The sequence below is a fragment of the Coturnix japonica genome, chromosome 21 (genome assembly GCF_054131305.1).
Source record: "Coturnix japonica strain WE chromosome 21, WE-NBRP24, whole genome shotgun sequence".
Taxonomy (NCBI): Eukaryota; Metazoa; Chordata; class Aves; order Galliformes; family Phasianidae; genus Coturnix; species Coturnix japonica.
In genome coordinates, this window is record NC_140683.1 from 3,995,539 (window position 1) to 4,014,383 (window position 18,845).

Below are 18,845 nucleotides of genomic sequence, written 5' to 3' on the forward strand. Positions count from 1 at the left end.
ATGCTTGGCTATTTTGGTTTGGTTTTGTTGTTGGTTTTCTTTTGAAGCTGAGGTAAGAGGGATCTGAATCGTGAAACCAGCTTACAACTATCATGACAATGAAGAGGCTTTTCAGACATGCCAGAGGAAGACAGACAAGGAAACTGTAGGTTTGTTAGTGGGCAAAACCTGCACTTGATGTACAGAGACATTAGCTTCTGCTTTACTTTGCCTTGTAGGATAACCGTGAGCAGATGCTTAAGTGATTTCATCTCAGCATTACTGGAGCTGGAGTGCAAGTCACAACAGGAAAAGTAGTTAGATATGTTCCAACTACTGATGTTCTAACCCTATGATCATGCCAAAGCATACAAATACAAGGAGTTAGCTTAAGAATTAATTTGTAGTTTTCTGTGCAGGTCTTAAGGGTGAAAGATACAGATCAGTTAATTTCGATGGTAGTTACAGGGACAAATTATTAGGCAACTTACATTAAATTCTTTTGTAGGTAGTAATTAAGCAAGAAAAAAAAGTCCTAAAATAGATCAATTTAAAAGAAACACTCTTGACTTACTGACGTGCTGCCAGGAGAGGAAGGTCAGGTTTTCCAGGCATTCTCAGGAATCTCTTCTGGGGTTGCTATTAATGAGTGCAGTGGGAACAGTAGAATCTCACATTTGGTTTCAAGTGCTGTGTGGAAAAGGGAGCAAGAGAGAAAATCAGAAAAGAGTGAGCACCTTAAACCTCTGAAGAAAGATTAATGTTTGTGTTTGGAAAAACGCAAATGGAACACAACTGTGAATTTCTAAAAGATGTCAGTGGTTATTTATAAAGGGGCAGGGATTCAGTACCTGCCATGGCTACCAATGGTAGTTTAAAGTCGAATTTGCATATTTGGAAGAGGCAAGTAGCAAGAGGCAGTTTTGTTGCAAAACAGGCCATCAGAATTGCGTGTGGAATAAGAATCAGCAGAGATTTCACCACCTCCAAACTATCTGTTGGGATTTGAAGAGTGGCTCAGAGCTGGTAAGGGATGGCCTTCATAAGCCACTCCTGTCCTGGAGGCTGTTGTCCACGTGTGCTGACAGTTATGGCTGTGTTGGTCTCACTGCACATGAGAGCATTTACAGTTAGAGGCTGCGTTAATAGACAGGCATTTTCTAAGACTAATAGTAGCTGTCAGTATTTCTTATACTAGCAGCTACAAAAGCCATCTTCTGTCTTTCAATTAAAATAAAGAAAAATGTGATAATAGTGTCCTTTGATAGTAGAGCTACTTAGCACTGTAATTAAATTTGCTGCAGATTATTTTTTTCAGGCATGTTACTGGGGTTTTTCAGCTTGTTTTTAATGAGGGAGGCAGGGCCATACTTGTTACTGCAATCTTTTGTAGCCTTCTCGTTAGTTCAAGAGGTGTATTGCAGGTACAGAAACCAGTTTTCCAGTTGATTAGGAGATTCTTGAAATCTTTCTTGGTGACTTTCAGAAACTTACAGAAGAGAAGTATCTCGTGGAGGAGCATGTAAATGAGGCAGCTATTATTATTCGTAACACAAAGGAGCCCAAGCTAACCTTGAAGGTGATACTTACGTCCCCTCTCATTCGAGATGAAGCAGAGAAGAAGGAAGGAGGTACACAGAGCGTTTTAACTTTTTTTTAAGACTGTTATATCTAAATCCTATCTAAATGCCCCGACTGTGCAGCACAGGGTTAATTACCAAGTAGGTTTTTGATTGCGTATTTTCTACTAACTAGACTGGCTATTGCCACAGATGGTTACGTTATTTGTGCTTTAAGACAACAGTCACTTAATCATAATGTAACTATGCATTAGCTTTCATTTGCAAGCAATATTGGTAGTGTTAACTTTGACACAGAGTATCTTAGTTCTCCTTTCTTTCAGACTTGCTGGTTGATTCTTGAGCACCCCAGCGCTGCACAGTCTTTTTAAATTCAGTCAGTCAAGTGGGATTGGTTCGTAGTATCTTGACAAACTCATAAAACCGTTTCTCTTCTTATATATAACAAATTTCCTGCAAAGCTTGCAAGTATATCCCCCTGACCCTCAATTTTTGTTCTTGATACATGTGTATGTTTCTGGCTTTAAGAGTTTCCTAACTTGGATTCAGTTGGAGTTAGGGTGCTATAACGGAGTACTTCTGCTTCTGAATTAAACGTTGTACCTCGTATCCTTGGTGCAAAATAGATTTAGAAAACTGTAACTTAGTTTCTTTCTATTCCTTCTCCCTAACTGCCTGACCTCCGATCTAGTCATAAGCCCCCTTTTGAAGAACTGCTGACTGGTAGCATCAGTGAGGCTGGAAACAAAGAGAAATAGAGAAGAGCAAATGTAGCCATATTTTACTTTTTAAATCGTGTCAGTAATTTCTGCTTCACTTCCCAAGCCTATCCCTAGAGACTTTGCCACTGGATGATGTCAGACCTTTGACCAACTGGCCATTCTCTGTCATGACAACTGAGGCAGCTGGGCCCATGTGGGCTAGGGAACTCCCTGTCGCTCTCTTCCCATTCTAGACTTGCCACAAGTCCTTTGCTTCCTCCCGTCTCCCACATGAATTACCGATACAATATGAAACGTTGGTCAGTTTCTCTTCATTTTTATTTGAGGTGAGGGCAGGAAGGCTCATTTTGAAAGAAAACCGAGCACTCTGGCAGCAGTTGGATACAGAAAAATCTTACAAAACAGATGAATGGCAAAGATTTCCTAATTGCAGTGTCTATTTATTCTCAAATTAGTATCTGTGCTCTTTTGCAAGACCACTAAAAAGAGCCCTGTATATTACTTCAGTTGTTCTTCAACTTTCCACAAGGCATTGGTCAGGTTGTGTCTGCAGCTGATGGATGTCTATGAGGAGATGTACACATACCAAAAAAGGGATGCCACTGTGGCAGTGAACTCTTAAAACTCCTGAATTGATCTCAAAATGAATGAGGATTTGAATTTTAATACTTTCCTATATCTTAAATACTCTATTTTGTTTTCATTGTATTCAGATATTTCTCTGTGTTGCTGCCTCTGGAGCAGTGTTATTCTGTAAAGCTGGTAGGAATAGCTAGGGTAAATGGATCTGGTTTCAAAGCACAGGTTCTTTGACACCAATTCATTCCAAATGAAACACATGTATTGTGTCCCTTTATAAAAGCTATGCAGATATTGATATGTAAATAAAAGTGGTAAATAGATAAGCTCATTTTTTCACAATATTTGCAATTCTCTGAGTCCCTTTTACCGAGGGAAAATATTCAGAGAAATTTTCAGCTAAAAATACCTTGATCTCCAAAGAAAACAGTGCTGATTTTTTTTCAGTACTCCTGGAAAAGGTGCCAACCAAAATTAATTACAACCTTGTGCAATTTTGGAAACTGTTCCAAGCTTGTTCTATACCTTCTTTGGAATGGAGGAATTCAGTGCTTGTCAGTTTGCCTTTCATCTCTAGTGTAAGACAGGCTGCTTGCATTCAGGTGTCTGTGAGCCTCCCCCAGGGTGCAGAGACCACAAGAAACTGACCAAGGTTTCACTGTTCGGTGGTGAGCCACTAATCCTCCTCTAACCAAATCAGTGAGGTTAGGGCAATGGGCCTCCTTCTCAGTGCTCCCATCTGTTCTGTAGGAATGCTGTGTGTACCTTCATGCCCTGATGTCAGAATGTATCAAAAACATTTCTGGATTTCCCTTCAGTCCCCACCTCTTTGGAAAAGTGTTCATGTTTAAGCTGTGGTGTTTGCCCTATTTGCTTTTGCTGCTTGTTAGCAAAAATAAATAGTGGACTACTGTGTGTATGTGTGCGCGCGTGCTTTTCAGTGTTTCTCCAATGGCTATCCATAAAGCTCTGCTTTCTCCTGTTAAGAAGATAAGCATCTAAATGCTTGCATTTTGCTTCAGATTAAACTGAAACTAATTTTTAGCCATAACATCAAATATAAGTTGAGCTCTGCAGACCAGAATGCCGTACCTTGCAAATCAGTGATTGCTACTGAGCAACAGTCACATAAGTTTATGTAATAATAAACAAGTTCAGTTACCAAAGTGGTGCTGGAATCAGCCCTGCTCCATAACTGAGCACCTACTGCATAAGCAACCTGCCTTTGCTGGCAGACAGCGATGCTCCAGGACAGAGGAACCTTGCCTCTGTGGAGAATGCAGCCCTCCTTGTGTGGCTGACTTAAGTGAATGAAGTTGGCAGCCGCACAGGAGAGTGTAAATACTGCAAGTGGAGAGAGATTTACTGAAGACTGGTTCTATGCTGCAGAGTGTGAGCTGATGTCAGGGCTTTACTTTTATCTACTTGTTTGTACTCCTTGTATCACTGCTTTTGTTAAAACCACAAGGAAAAAAAAAAAAAAAAAAGCTTTGTAACCACACTTGAAAAATTTTGATTGGGTCTCACTTTCCTGACTGGCAGAGCATGAAGAAACATGCCATTCTACTGAGGATGTTGAAAGGCAGTCTGCTACAAGCTGCTCACCCTCTTCACTGCCTGTTCTCTTCATCCTCCTGTTTAATAGAATCTTGCACCAGAAGCTGGCTGACTGCAGCATCTGCACATAGTGCTCAGAACAGCAGTGCTGAAACTGGAATTAGCAAAATTCTCCAACTTATTTCTGATATAGACCTTCTGAAATAGTCTTACTCCTACTGGAGAACTGAGATTTCAGTTTGCTGAGAACAAATCTTAAGAGAATGGAAAAGCCTTTTCATTCACTGGAATGACTGATGACATCTTCTGTCTACGGCCTTATGGTTTTAAGGCAAACAAACTTACTCTGTCACTAGATGCATGTGCTATAGCAGTCTTGTGCAATAGACTGGCTTGGCAATGAACTGTATCTTGACAAAAACCAATGAGTTTGCAGTCAGTCATCTTTGCTATTTCTAACGTTTAAAAATAAGATTCTGATCATTCATTGACAGTAGCTGTTTTATAAAATACGTGAGCTTTAAGCAGATGTTTTTATTGTCCAAAATAAAGGCTCTTTTTATGCAACTATACAGATGTATATTTAGTAACTGTGCCATAAAACTACTCCTGAAAATAAATGAAACTGCAAAATTTAGAAGCAAGGTTTGTGTGCCTAAGTGACCTTTTGTTCTCACAGCAATCAAGTACCTTGAGACTGCAGCTTTTATTTGGAGAACACGCAAGAGGAGTGATTAATCTCAGTATTGTAATGGTGGTGTTGAGGGCAATAAGAAACAATGCAAATATCTGCTGTGAAGTTCATCGGGGTCAGAAAATAAGCTTATAGCACTTAAGTCTTCTGCTGCCAGCAGAACAAGCAGGTGCAAAATGCAACTATGAACTATCAGACAAGATACCTGGTTCTGTTCAGCTTTACACTTTCTGTTTTTTTGCCTTTGGGCTCTTTTATCCATTGTAACATCATGTGCTTTTACCAGAGTACCCTTCTCACTGGTTGCACAGGAGGTGGAGCACATTAACGTTAAAGGTGCAGTTACACTTGGAAACAATACCACCAAAAGTAGCCTGTGGTAAAGTACTTATAAATGATTAGTAACATACAAACGGACTGTACTTTTTCTCCTAACATCCTGATATTTTAAAAGACTTTCTGGGTACTGAATCCAGCATAGATTTTGGACTGGATGTTGAATTTCATCCAGACATTCACAGTCTCCCTTGCAACCTGCAGAGTTGTCCATTAGGAACAATGGAAAGGTTGTTTTAGCTTTTCCAAAATATTTACTTTGAAGAATAGTTGTGTATTCATGGGAAAACAACACATTAAAGGGTACAGTTGAGCCATGAATTTATTTTGTTTCCACTGTGATGTTCTCATGTCAGAGGAAATTCATGTTGGAACCTAAATCCTCTCAGATATGTACAGTCTGTCATTTGTACAGTTTCCAGAAAGTCTGGATGCTAATTGTATATAGATAAAAATCAGGGAGGAAAGGACTGTTACAGCATTCCTTGTTATAGAGTCAGATGTGCCTGCTAAGTGCACGCTGGATTAAAAAAAGAAAGAGATGTGAGAAAGGTGTAAAGCTCAACAGAAAACGTCTTGTCTCTATAATCCTTCTTTGAATTTCATCTGTCTGTTTTTGGTTGCTGTTGAGAGTGAAGATTTTTACAAGTGGGGTCAACTTCTCAATATGTTAATAATCTGTAACTTACCAAGCATATTTCTTTCATACGTTTTGGTTATATGAAAGATCAACTGTAGAAGTGTCTCATTTCTTACATATTTCTTTCAGTGAATTATCGTTCAATACTACTAATGCTGTTCAGTAAAAAACACTTCAAATAAATCAGATGTTTTTGAAATTATCAACACGAGCATGGGAATAACGTCAGAGTACTTTGTACTGACTGGTTTTTTTTTTTACATTCTACCCCTCTCACAAAAATCTTCCCCTCGTCAAAAGAAGCTTGTCTGAAATTCTGTGCCATTTTTGTGCACCTAAAGTCACAAAGAAGGGAAAGAACAACCAAAAAAAGTGCTATATAGCTTTTTTCTGCCCTGCAATGTGTTCTGCATTTTTAATAAGATCCCAGATTGTCTATAGCAGTGGCCATCTTTATTATTACTATTATTCTATAAGGAGCGAATGCCTTTGCTTCTGTTGCACATGTGCACATTTACTACATTTAATGGCTTGTTGAAATTAAATAACAGTGCACTTAAATTCTGGGAGTCTTATTACCTCTTTGAGATGCTGCCGCTCTTTTTGTATTGTGACAGAAACCCCTTGGTCAAATTGTATCTGTCTCTTTTTATCCCATTTTTACCAGTAGACAGTGTTGCGATGAAAGATCCTCCGGACTTATTGGACAGGCAGAAATGCCTGGAGGCCTTGGCGTCTCTGCGGCACGCCAAATGGTTTCAGGTTGGCTATTTGTTCTTACCTTGTTGTTACTGTAGCCTTACGAGGTTTAATTTGAGCTATTTAATTTAAATGCCTCTTTAATTTCTGATTAGTCCCTAGTAGAGCAAAGGTCTACAATTCCGAATTCAGTGTTGTACTGTATAAGGGCAGGCATGACAGGTACACAGCCAACTGGTCTAGAGTTGTTGTGAGACTACGAAAGCAATCTTGACGTTTTGTTTCCTTTTCTTTGTCTCTCTATAAATTGAAATATTTTATTTTCTGTAACTGTTCCTATTTTGCATGAGACTGATTAAGTAATAAGTAGTTATCAAAAAAAACCTATCCTGGGAGTGCATTTAAAAAGAAAAGCAAAAGTGAAGGCAAGGTTTTTTGCAGGTATATTGGAACCATTCTGTTTGTTTTAGGCCAGGGCAAATGGACTAAAATCATGTGTAATTGTGCTTCGTATTCTGCGGGATTTGTGCAACAGAGTCCCCACATGGGCACCACTGAAAGGATGGGTAAGTACAAAAAGAGCTGAAGGCAACCTGCTCAGATCAGACTTTTCTAAGGATTGTAGTGGTGTCTGAACTGGGGGAAATGGTGCACTGTATGACGTGTCTCCCTTTAGCTTCTCTCCCAGCTCTCTGAACTTTCCATTAACTGCTGCCTGCAGGAAGGACAAAACACGAATGTTTGGTCTATTAGGTGTGCCAATACCACGGAAGGAGGAATGACACTGTGGGGACTTGCACGCCATTACAGATTTAAAGTAGAATTCCCCATATTACCTCCAGCTACTCAGAGTCTCCTGCTACAACAGCAATGGTGGTCATATCAGAGCACATTATTCTATGTTAGCAGGTTTGGAGAGGGCCAAATACTCTGCATGTCCAGAAAGGAACACTTCAGAGGTCACAGAAGGCTGTGTTTTCTCTCATGTAGAATTGATATCACAGAATCAAATTGTATAGGTTGGAAGGGACCTATAGAGGTCATCAAGTCCAGCTGCCTTGGATATCCCTTAGATGGGAGGAGAATATTCATGATTTGGCTGTAAAAGGCTCATCCTTTTAGACTTTACTGTGCCGCTAATGGAGAGCATTTGTTTCCTCAGAAGGTAACTAATACAGTGCAGGGAACAAATACATGTGCTGGAATGGCAGTATCTGCAGTTAGGACTGTAGTGCATTAAAACTGGAGTAAGCTGATGTGAATGTTCTTCCCCTCTACATCTTGGGTTTTAACTACAGTTACAGTTACCCTTGTGTCCATACTAATCATAATTTAATGTCTTCTAGCCACTCGAGCTTATATGTGAAAAATCTATAGGTACTTGTAATAGACCTTTGGGCGCTGGGGAAGCATTACGACGAGTGATGGAGTGCTTGGCATCTGGAATTCTGCTTCCTGGTAAGGGGCTGGATTAACTTCAGGAATACAAAAGACCTATCAGGCAGTGCTCATCCTTCTAACAGCATGCTGCTGTTTGCTGTATGATTAGATGAAAAACACCTACCTTGTGCTCCCTGCCTGCTGTGGAACTAAATGAATGACTTCTTGTTTAAAATTAAAAGTCAAAAGGAAGGTTGCACAGTCATAACTGCTTGAATGAAGTACTTCCAATGCAGTTAGGAGTTCATGGGGAATATCAGAGTGACTTGAGTTGGGAGGGACCTCAAAGATAATCAGGTTTCAAACCTCTGTCATGGGCAGGGTTGCCAAACACTAAATCAGGCACTAGATCAGGTTGCCCAGGCCCACATCCAACCTGGCCATGAACACTTCTAGGGAAATGCTAGGTTTGCTTATAAATAAACTTCTATTTTCATTATGGGGTTACATATAAATACTAACCTAATCACTAGCTGCTTTCTGTTGTTAAACTGAAATCAGCGTGTCTACCCAAATAATTACTGTTATTAAACCTCTTACTTTTAGCTCACACAGTTGTATGTATGCATTGTTTACAGAGATTAGTACTGTGGCCTCCTGTTTCAAGGGTTAGCTTGCTTTCTAAGGTATTTGAATCTCTTATTGGAAAAGAAGCATTTCCCACTCTGCTGAAGACAGAGACCAGCACATGCAAAATCCTATAGTCCCCGTTTTCATATTGTTTCATGTTTAGTCTCAATAATCTATTTTTATCTTCTTTCTTCCCAGGAGGCCCTGGTCTGCATGATCCCTGTGAACGGGAGCCAACAGATGCTTTGTCTGATATGACTGTTCAGCAAAAAGAAGCCATTACGCACAGTGCTCAGGTACAGAACTCATACTAAAGAGCTGGATGCTGTAATACCGAAGATTTCAACTAATTAATTCAATTTATTCTCTGACAGGGTGGCATATTTTAAAAGCAGTCTTGATGGTTCTTCTATTGCCCTACAATGGAAAGATGAAATGATATATTATGAGTGTGTGTCCAGTGTGTGCGTACAATCTGCATCCTATCTCAAGTGCTCACAGCCCAGAGTCCTAGAGTGGCTCCTGTCATTATGGCCAGCACTTTGTATTATGGAAGAAGTTCTAGATTTTTATAAATAAGAACTTTTCTATAGCTGTCATTCCACATAAAGGAAATGACTGTGTTTACAAACCTAGTTAGAAATGTAGACAACTGTGGAAGAAACAGTGCTGTGATGTAACTTTTATTTCTACTGTCACTTTATAGCATGCCCTCAGATTATCTGCCTTTGGTCAGATTTATAAGGTTTTGGAGATGGATCCCCTCCCATCAAATAAGTCATTTCAGAAATATTCCTGGTCAGTAGCTGACAAAGAAGGTAGGTATTGTTTGCTCCAAAAATTACTAATTTGGTAGTAAACTAGGAATTAATATAGAATGAACAAAATTCCTGAGTTACACGCTGTGAATGTAAGGTGAAAACTTTTCATTATGTTAAATTTTTGTTTATGTCTTTTACGTAATTACTTTGTTGTTGGGAGAGAGCATGGAAGTTCTTTTCTCCAGAACTACCAACAGAGTAGTAGCAGTTCAGCTGGGGTACAGATGATTTTCCTTAAGCACAAAGTCATTTGGGGATCTAAAGATAAACAGTAGTGATGCTGGGGAAGGGGAGAATTTAGACTGGTGAAAAAGTATATAATGAATGTCTGTAATAAGAATTTCATTACTTACATGGCAGATAATACTGCAAACAGACATCTTCCATGGCTTAGTACAATGAGTAATAAGCTATTATTGGCTCATTTGTACAAATAAGAAAGCTTTGACTGAAGGTTGAGGGTTTTTTCAGTTATAAACATGGAAAGAACAGTATGGGACTACTGTGAATTTTTCTAGTAGTACATTCATATTACAAGGGAATTTATATCCTAGGTACAGGCTCATCTGCTCTCAAGAGACCATTTGAAGATGGTGTTGGGGATGATAAAGATCCAAATAAAAAGATGAAGCGTAATCTGAGGAAAAGTAAGTGCAACACTTCTCCATTCTGTTTTCAAAGACAGACTGTACGATAGGAATTGGTTTAAGAGCTTCACTGTGGTGATGTGGAATAGCACGTGAAAAAGTCTTTGGAACAAAAAATGTTGTTGCTGTTGTCCAGCACTGAGAATTTTATACAGCATCTGAATGTCTCCTGATATGTATTGTTAACTCAGTGATTTGCACTTTAAATGGAGTAACCTGTCAGGCCATGGAAAAAAGTCAAGTTTCCTAAACGATTAAAGTATTTTATTGATGACTTCTCTCTACTGATTTTCCCCAGTAATGCTGCACTGTGAAGATCTGCCTTGTTGCACTCCCTTTGTGAAATAGCTACTGGTCTCTCAGTACCCTCCCTCGAGAAAAGCATAAAATGCTTCATCTACAAAACACTGACATTGTATTTATGCACAGAATAAAAATCTCTCAGCATTTCTGTGATCCAGTCAATTCTAGAGGATATTTTGATTGTGCTACCATTGCTGCCAGTTCTATGTTTGGTTCTTGGCTACTTAGAAAACGTTTATTATAAAGGGTAGGAAGAATACAGATAGCTGCGAGAGAGTTGTATTAATTTTAATATATGGAGAATTGTAGTTACCCAAAAGTGAAATAGCACATCTGTAAAAAGCTGTGACTACCCTTAATCTTTGAGAGACTGGGAGGTGGTTTTGTACCTTTGTACCAATAGAATGCACTTAAATGCTAACTGATACAAACTGTTTTGTTCCTCCTTTCTTCTTCCCTCCGCTTAGTACTAGATAGTAAAGCAATAGACCTCATGAATGCTCTGATGAGGCTGAACCAAATCAGGCCAGGGCTTCAGTATAAACTGCTGTCCCAGTCTGGTCCAGTCCATGCCCCAGTCTTCACAATGTCTGTAGATGTTGATGGTACGACATATGAAGCATCAGGACCTTCTAAGAAAACAGCCAAGCTCCACGTGGCAGTGAAGGTAAGGAAGCCTGAAGTAATCTGCTAACCTCAGATCATGGAACACAGAGCACAAAGTATGGTTATCAGAACTAGTAATGCTAGTGAAACTCAGTACTAACTGAGTGAGGCTAAGTTACTACCTATGTACTCAGAACGCGGTTGGGCAATGGATGAAGAAGCATCACTGGTTTTAAAATAGTGGAGGGGAACAGTGTGGAAGGAAAATCTCTCATGGCTCTACATGTCAGCTTGTGAACTGACTGTAGTATTTAAGTTCTGCATCAGCAGTGGGAGGGGTGTCTGTGTCAGTTTTGTTCTTCCTCCTGTTGATTAGAAGGCGGCATGTTGGTGGCTCCTTCTTTTTGACCCCTTTCTTCTCCAAATCTCTCCATTCACAAACTGTTAAACTCCTTGAAATAAGGAGCTGTTTCCTGTCTTCAGTACTGGAATACCTTCATGCACAGTGGTGAACACTATGCATAACAATTGGTCTCTAGTCAGTTTTTCAGTAAGAGACTAAAATACAGTCACTGATTAACTTACTGTTGCGTCTTGTAGGCGCTGTATATTGGCAGATCTCTTGTATTTTAAACATTAGTAGACTGGAATGCCCCATGTGAGCACCCTTACTGCATGACAAAGAGATAGCAGAGATGTTAAAGCAGACTGAGCCTATTGGGTTTCTGGGAAGAAAGGGAAGTTTCTTTCATGTGAATTACCTGCAGGAGAACCTCTTAACAGAACTGCAGTTATGATGTAAACAAGCACATCTCTCATTCTGTACTTCATTCTATGTGTTTTTAGGAAGAACTGCATTTTTCAGAAGCTTCATCTGGCAACTTTGTGCTTTCTTTTGATTTCAGTATTGAAATCCCATTGTCCTTTGTGCTTTCAAGTTCAAAGTGTCCAAAAGTATCTGAGGGAATGCGTTGTTCCTCAGGAAAGACAACTCTCTGCGTGTGTGTCCTTCCTGACTTTTTTCCTCACACCTTTATTTTACCTCGATACCTGCAGTTGTTTGCAGGGAAGCAAAAGAGGGGGAGTGGGGAAGGGGAAATAAGACTTGCTCTGTAGGGCTGTAATTTCTCTGCCCTTGAACTTCTCTGTGTTAGACAGATCTTTGCTGGTACCTACCCAGCTCTATTCTCAATCTACACACACATATACTGGGCTGCACTTAAAAACATCCCTGATTCAAGCCAAGGACAAATGGATGGTGCAGCAGACTAGCTTTCCCTGACTGCCAGCACCCCACCCTCACTGTCCTCCCCCTCCTCCCCCCAAGCAAATCTGGGCCCCGGTTTCCCATACTGAAAAGGGAGCTTACTCTTAATATTTCCATTTCTAGATCTGACCTAAAAACTAGAAGCCCTGAAAATGCAGCTAAATGTGCAGCACAAAGAGACAAAAATTTGTCTCTGTTGATTCCACTTCTGGAAACCTGGAACTATTTTCCATATTGCTACTCTACTTTTCTTTACTTCAGCATAGGAGAAAATACATTTTCAAAGCAGTGTGCCTTTACTAAGTGTCTGGTGGCCATTCTTCTTGTCATGATCAGCCTTCTATGTTTGTTTTTGTTTCTCTACTATTATCTATTTTATAGTCAATTTATGTGTATTTTTGTTGTAGGTTTTACAAGCAATGGGTTATCCAACTGGTTTTGATGCAGATGTTGAATGTGTAAGTTCTGATGAAAAATCAGATAATGAAGGTAAAAATGAAACAGTGTCTTCAATCTCAAGCAATAATACTGGAAATTCTACAGCTGACACCTCTGCTACCCTAGAGGTGAGTAGTCCATAGAAAAGTCAAAGTGATGGAGAGGAATAGTGGGTTTTTTGGTTTTTTTTCCTTCTTTCCAGTCCTGGAAGTGGATGACGTATTAATTTACAGCAGTGGTTGAGAAACTGAGGACTTTCCAGTCTTAGACCTGCCCTGCCATAGGCTGCAGACTGATAATTTGATCTTTCTGCTGCTTTTTCTGGTAGAGCAGCCATATTGTGCTCTTCTGATCATAAATTCTTTTTGATAGATATTCTTTCCTACTGTGCTCACATATGGTCCAAGGAATATTTGTTCGCTGCTTTTGGGCCTTAGTAATGAAAATCTGGCATTTTCTCTTCTATAATAGGCTTGTCAAAAAGGTATGGTTCTGGAGACATTACCTTAATGATGTATCTGTATGACAAATAAAATATTTTAAAAAGTCATTAGGAGATGTTAAGAAACGTAAACCTAATATCTATGTGCATATCAGATGGCTTGGAAAAAGCTGCACTGAAAATGAATCAATTTCAATACAGTCAGTGTTAATTTTGTCACTTGCACTTGAAGTCAGTTGCTGTAATGAAGAAAGCTTATGTTCTCACTGAAGTAGTGAAAAATACAGTATTCCTCAAAGGAAAAAATTCCAGTAATTTTAGCAGTCCTGACTGAACGTCTCTGAAATCATGGTGGTATGGGCCTCTAGGATATTAATCTACTTTCAAAGGACAGTTCCTAGCATTAGGACTCTTGATCCTTATCCAGAGTTAGAACTTGCTTTTGGAAATTTCTTTCTCTATCCATCATTCTTTACTTTTGAGTGGTCATTTATACCTGTAGCTGAGTGCACTATAATGCAGGCCCATGTGCTGGTGCACTTAGATCTCAGCCCAGCCTTCCTTGCTTCCAGATATGTTTATTTCAACATGTGACCTGTGCTGAAACTTCTTCAGTCAGAGCACTCAGCAGTACCAGGAAGTAATTAGATCAAGCAGCAGAGAAGTGTGCAAGGTTGTGAAGGCCAGTGTCCCCTGTATCAGGATTTGATTTCAAGGAACTTGACACCATGACTTCACTCTTGGATACCTTGCAGGTTTAAATTCCAAGTACAGCTGGTGTGATGCTTGGTGATATGCAGATAGCAGACTAGGCTCTGAAACCACTAGCTTGCTGTCACACTAGAGATGAGACTTTATACCTGCTATTCTCATGCATCATGTTATCAAGGCAGTGTTACCTTAATATAGGTCTGCACCTGGAAATTCTAGTGAGACATGTATTGGTAACAACATGCTATTGCAGAGGCTTTATAAAGTGAAAATGCTGCCAAATGGCTGACCACTTGACACTGTATGCTATCATGCTGTAGATATTCATCTGCCATTTGAATACATAAGGTACTAAAGCCATGAATGTTTCTGTAGGTAAGAACTCAGGGTCCTATACTGACAGCAAGTGGCAAAAATCCAGTGATGGAGCTCAATGAAAAGAGAAGAGGTCTGAAGTACGAGCTTATCTCTGAGACAGGTGGAAGCCATGACAAGCGCTTTGTGATGGAGGTAAGCAAAACAGAATCATAGTTAGTAAGAGGTTTTACTGACAGTGCTTCAGTTCTTGGAGCTGCTTGCAGCTACGGTTTAGATTTCTTTTGACTTTGCATTTTATATCTCTTACTGCTCCTCTTGCGGAAGGGAATGTCTTGTGCTTTAGGAGAACAAAATGACAATTAAAACTGGACTTGGAAAGCCCTAAACCATATCATATCTTGACATAAGTAGGAGAAAAGTAAGATCCACAGCCTGGAAAACAACAATATCTGATTAGCAAGCATTGCAAACATGCTTGGTAACCTCATAGTTTGAATTTTCTGTTGTCATCTTTGCAGAACTATTTGAAATGACTGTGGGAGAGATTGGATTTGTTTGTCTTCATCTACTTCTGCTATATTTGAAGTAGCATTGAGCTTTAGAAGAGGTATGAGGTAGCACTTCAGATAAATAGCAGGTATAGTGTAAGCAAAGACGTTGGGATATCAGGCATTGTTAAAGATGAGGGGGCCTCAAAATTTGACTCTGAAGTCCCATTTCCAAGCAGCGTCACTTATTTGTTGAACTAAAAGCATACTGGTTAAATTCATTATCAAACAGCTATATTGGTCCTCTTTTAATTTCAGCTGTAGTTTCAGAGTTCCTCATTCAGTGATAAGAGTGGTTCATGTGATCACTTCAGTATTCTTCATTATGTTTCAGAAGCAAAGGAGTTCTTGTTTTTTAACTACTGAAGCAGTATCGTCACTGACCAGCAAGTACAGCATGCTATTCCCGAGAGTATATAATAGGAACTCTGATCTCATTTTTCAGGTGGAAGTGGATGGCCAGAAATTCAGAGGTGCAGGCCCAAATAAGAAAGTAGCAAAAGCAAGTGCTGCATTAGCAGCACTTGAGAAACTGTTTTCTGGACCTAATGCAGCAAACAACAAGAAAAAGAAAATTCTTCCTCAGGTAAGAACTGTTGTTAGCTTTCCCAGTATGTTCTATTACCACAGCTCTGTGTCCTTAATGATAGAGGATTCTCTACAGGAAGTAATTTCAGTGTTCTGTCTTATGGGCTTGCAGTAAGGCTTCTGATTTTTATTCTTTGACAACAACTACAGTAGCATAACAACACAGTATGATATTTTGGACCACACTGTACTACTGCCACTATGAAATGTTTTCGTATTATTATGGAGTTTAAGCTGCATGAAATACAGTAGAAGAGGCAGCACAAATTGATGGTGATGAGCTGGAGGAAATACAGGAAGTTCAGTGGCTGAGTGATGATGTAGAAGTCTAATCTTTGTCAGAGCTATACTGTGCTCCTCCATGACTTATATACATAGACTTACAGAATGAGTCATTTATAGTTTGGCAAAAGCATTATTTCTAGGTTCTGGAGTAGGCTGAGATTTCTGTACCAGACTTGGCAAATAAGAGATTTCATTTAGTAAGGAGCACCTCTAAAATTTAAAAAAAAAAACAAACAAAAAATGAACTTGGTCTTGTCCATTAGGTTTAACGGCCCCAGTGATGACTCAGGTTTAAGGACGAACAAAGCAGAAACTATCAACAGTGTCTTTCCTACAGAGAACTGCTGACAGAGGAAAAAAAAACAGCACAAGAAAAACAAACCCTGAGGATTACCATCTGGGTCTCCTTTGTACAAATACATTAACATTAGGATTTTCTTGTCATTTCAGGAGCAGAATGTATCATAAAATAGACTTAAATGACAAGCCAACTCTTTTCTGTCTTTGTTCTGTTAATAATAACAATCCTCCTCATTTTACTAAGACTTCTGGTTAGGAGTATTTCTATTTCCGTTACTGTGCTGAAAGTCTACGAGATCAGAAAAACACTACCTCATAGGATAGTGTTCCACTGGCAGCCAAGATACGAAGACTTATGATTTGGGCATTTTCTAAATTGACTTTTACTGTGTTTTTTTTACTTCTGTGTTCACTTGTTCACTTTTTTGCAGAAAGCAATGATGGCAATAACTTGTCTTTGAATTAACAGGATAGGGGGACGTCTGGTAACACAAAGCTCTGCTCTGATGCAGGAAGCAGTAACAGCTTCTACAACTCCTTGCAGTATTCAGAGATATTTCGACAGCAGAAAAGAAAATGCTGATCTAAAGCAGACTAGTGTTTCTATGAGGTGGTTATTTGTCTTTGCAATGAAGTCCTGGCCCTGCTGAAGATACATGAGTTCAGGGTGGTAGGAGAAAAGCAAAGGCCTTTTTGTAAATTAGTGAGAGGCAGTTTGTGGGAAAAGGCAGCAGAGAGGCATACGAAAGAAAGGTGCAGAAACCACTGAGGTAGGTCATGACCACACAACCAAAACTCCAGTAAAGGAAACATAGCCCGATCATGCTGACTGCAAGGTTTGAGTAAGGTGAATACGATCCTGAACTCTAGAACTTGTTCACTGAGGGGGCTAGGTTTCTGTCAGTCATTATTGGACATTACTTTTCCATTCTGTACTCGGCCTTAAGCAAGAACAGTGCAACAAGTGTGCTTAAAGAGGTTCAGGACAGATAGTGATTTAATGTTGAAGGCCACCTATTTCCAGCAACATTTTAACATTCTGAATTGCTATTATTATTACTCCAAGCAGACTAAAGGAGTTGTCAATACAGCTGTTTCTGCAGCAGTCCAGGCTGTGCGAGGTAGAGGACGAGGTGCTTTAACAAGAGGTGCATTTGTTGGAGCAGCTGCTGCTACTGGATACATAACACCAGGTAAGGCATGGCACAAATAGCTAACACTTCAGTTCTGACCACTGGTGTGTCCTATTCTGTGTGCTAGTTATCTATTCATCTTCAGTCATCTGAGATAAAGCAGAAGAGAGAATTCTTAGGGCTTTAAATAAATCAGAGTTCAAAAACTGGCAGTACCTGTCCTTCACAAGTGTGCAACTTGGAACTCCATGCACACAGAGTAAGAGAAAGCAGCTGTCCCCACAATAGCTTGCTGAGCTTTATCATGCTATTTTTTTTTTATTTTTCCATAGTTCTCTGCCATGGCACAATTCCCAAAACCTTTTTCCTAAGGAACCTCTTGAATCATTTAGCATTATGTGTGCCCCTCTTAAGAACCTCTTGCAGGGATAAATCTGGCAGAATTAGGAGTTGCTGTGATCCCAGAAGTTGTCCATATGAACTGGGCATACAAGCACACCATCTAACGTTACCTTCTGTAGTGATTAAAAAATAATTAAAAGAATTTCCATTTCTACTCTGGCTGATGCTAATTTATCATCCTGGTTGTACTGTTCTGATTATCAATGAGCAGTGGATCTTCTCGAATCTAGAGGCTTCAAGTTCACATCTGCATGTCATACTTACTGTATAGAGAAAGTGAACTATTAATCAGGTTACCTTACTGTTGATTCTTCAGGGCAGATTTGCAACCATCAGAAGCAAAATTGTTTAAGCTAGAAAGGTTCAGTGCTCAGCTACTAATGATTCATCCAAAATAGTGATGATTGGTTTGTTTGTTTAACCAGTAGGTTGCAAGCAGGTATGAAAGACACGCAATATAAGGTGTTACAGAACTGCACAAAAACTTTAATATTTGCTTTCTCCTATTCAGATTACGGTATGAGTTCTAATTATACCTTTCAGCCATTCACACATACTAATAGCAAAGCACTGTTGTTTGGTAGACCTCCTTTCTGGCACAGTAAAACAGCACGATGTCTTCATTGTTCCTGTGTGCTGATGTAATCATAAATATTAAAAAACAGTAATTCATTTTTAATGTCTGTTAACATTGGTTTTGGAACTGTCTTTCTGCCTGAGGAGTCATTTATGAGACACTTGAATTTGTCAGGGGCACATCCTTTGCCAGCATGGAATTATTCCAGGAATGGGTTTAATTTCCCAGTCATTGCAGTTGTTAAGCTTTTATTGGTCTTGGCCAACAGAGTATTTCTCTTCATCCTCTTCTCAGAAATCTGTTGTTTTTTGTGATGGACACGTGATATCACCAGATAAAGCAGGTGAGGGATGCAACATGTAAAGTCTTAATTATTGAGATGTTGTTACCAGGATTGGTGTTATGCACTGTTTCTGTCCCCTACTCCACAGTAACGCCCACCTCTTTGGAAAAAGATTCCTGTTCTCGGTTTCCATCTACATGTTCAGATGTTCTTTGTGAAACTTTCTTTTGGCTGTCAAAGTGTCAGAAAATGCTGAATTCACATAGGCACTTCACAGATAATGACATGGCATCTGCCACAGGCATCTAGCATTACCTTCCTTTTTGTGGAAGTTGAAGAAAACCTATGTACCAGAAAGGGTACATATGTTCTGGTGTGCA

At 39.5% G+C, this 18,845-nt stretch overlaps 1 protein-coding gene and 1 long non-coding RNA gene across 51 annotated transcripts in view; one reads left to right on the top strand and one right to left on the bottom strand.

Annotated features, from left to right (window-relative positions):
* Positions 1 to 18,845, top strand: part of STRBP (spermatid perinuclear RNA binding protein) — a 56,916-nt gene that overhangs the window by 27,875 nt on the left and 10,196 nt on the right. For 10 of the 50 annotated variants that reach the window (XM_015879038.2, XM_085521113.1, XM_085521098.1 and 7 more), the window contains 12 exons: positions 1,466 to 1,610; positions 6,755 to 6,849; positions 7,257 to 7,352; positions 8,133 to 8,244; positions 8,995 to 9,092; positions 9,503 to 9,614; positions 10,172 to 10,264; positions 11,035 to 11,234; positions 12,848 to 13,006; positions 14,407 to 14,541; positions 15,343 to 15,483; positions 17,137 to 17,263. In XM_015879038.2, the coding sequence (XP_015734524.1) occupies positions 1,466 to 1,610; positions 6,755 to 6,849; positions 7,257 to 7,352; positions 8,133 to 8,244; positions 8,995 to 9,092; positions 9,503 to 9,614; positions 10,172 to 10,264; positions 11,035 to 11,234; positions 12,848 to 13,006; positions 14,407 to 14,541; positions 15,343 to 15,483; positions 17,137 to 17,263 (1,513 nt within the window). The remainder of the gene's footprint in view (positions 1 to 1,465; positions 1,611 to 6,754; positions 6,850 to 7,256; positions 7,353 to 8,132; positions 8,245 to 8,994; positions 9,093 to 9,502; positions 9,615 to 10,171; positions 10,265 to 11,034; positions 11,235 to 12,847; positions 13,007 to 14,406; positions 14,542 to 15,342; positions 15,484 to 17,136; positions 17,264 to 18,845) is intronic. The other 40 variants (XM_085521092.1, XM_085521100.1, XM_015879040.2 and 37 more) reach the window with 19 other exon arrangements.
* LOC146757441 (uncharacterized) overlaps positions 1 to 18,845 on the bottom strand; it is a 60,993-nt gene that overhangs the window by 17,996 nt on the left and 24,152 nt on the right. The window contains exon 4 of the long non-coding RNA XR_014936220.1: positions 554 to 669. This is a non-coding gene — a long non-coding RNA (uncharacterized LOC146757441). The remainder of the gene's footprint in view (positions 1 to 553; positions 670 to 18,845) is intronic.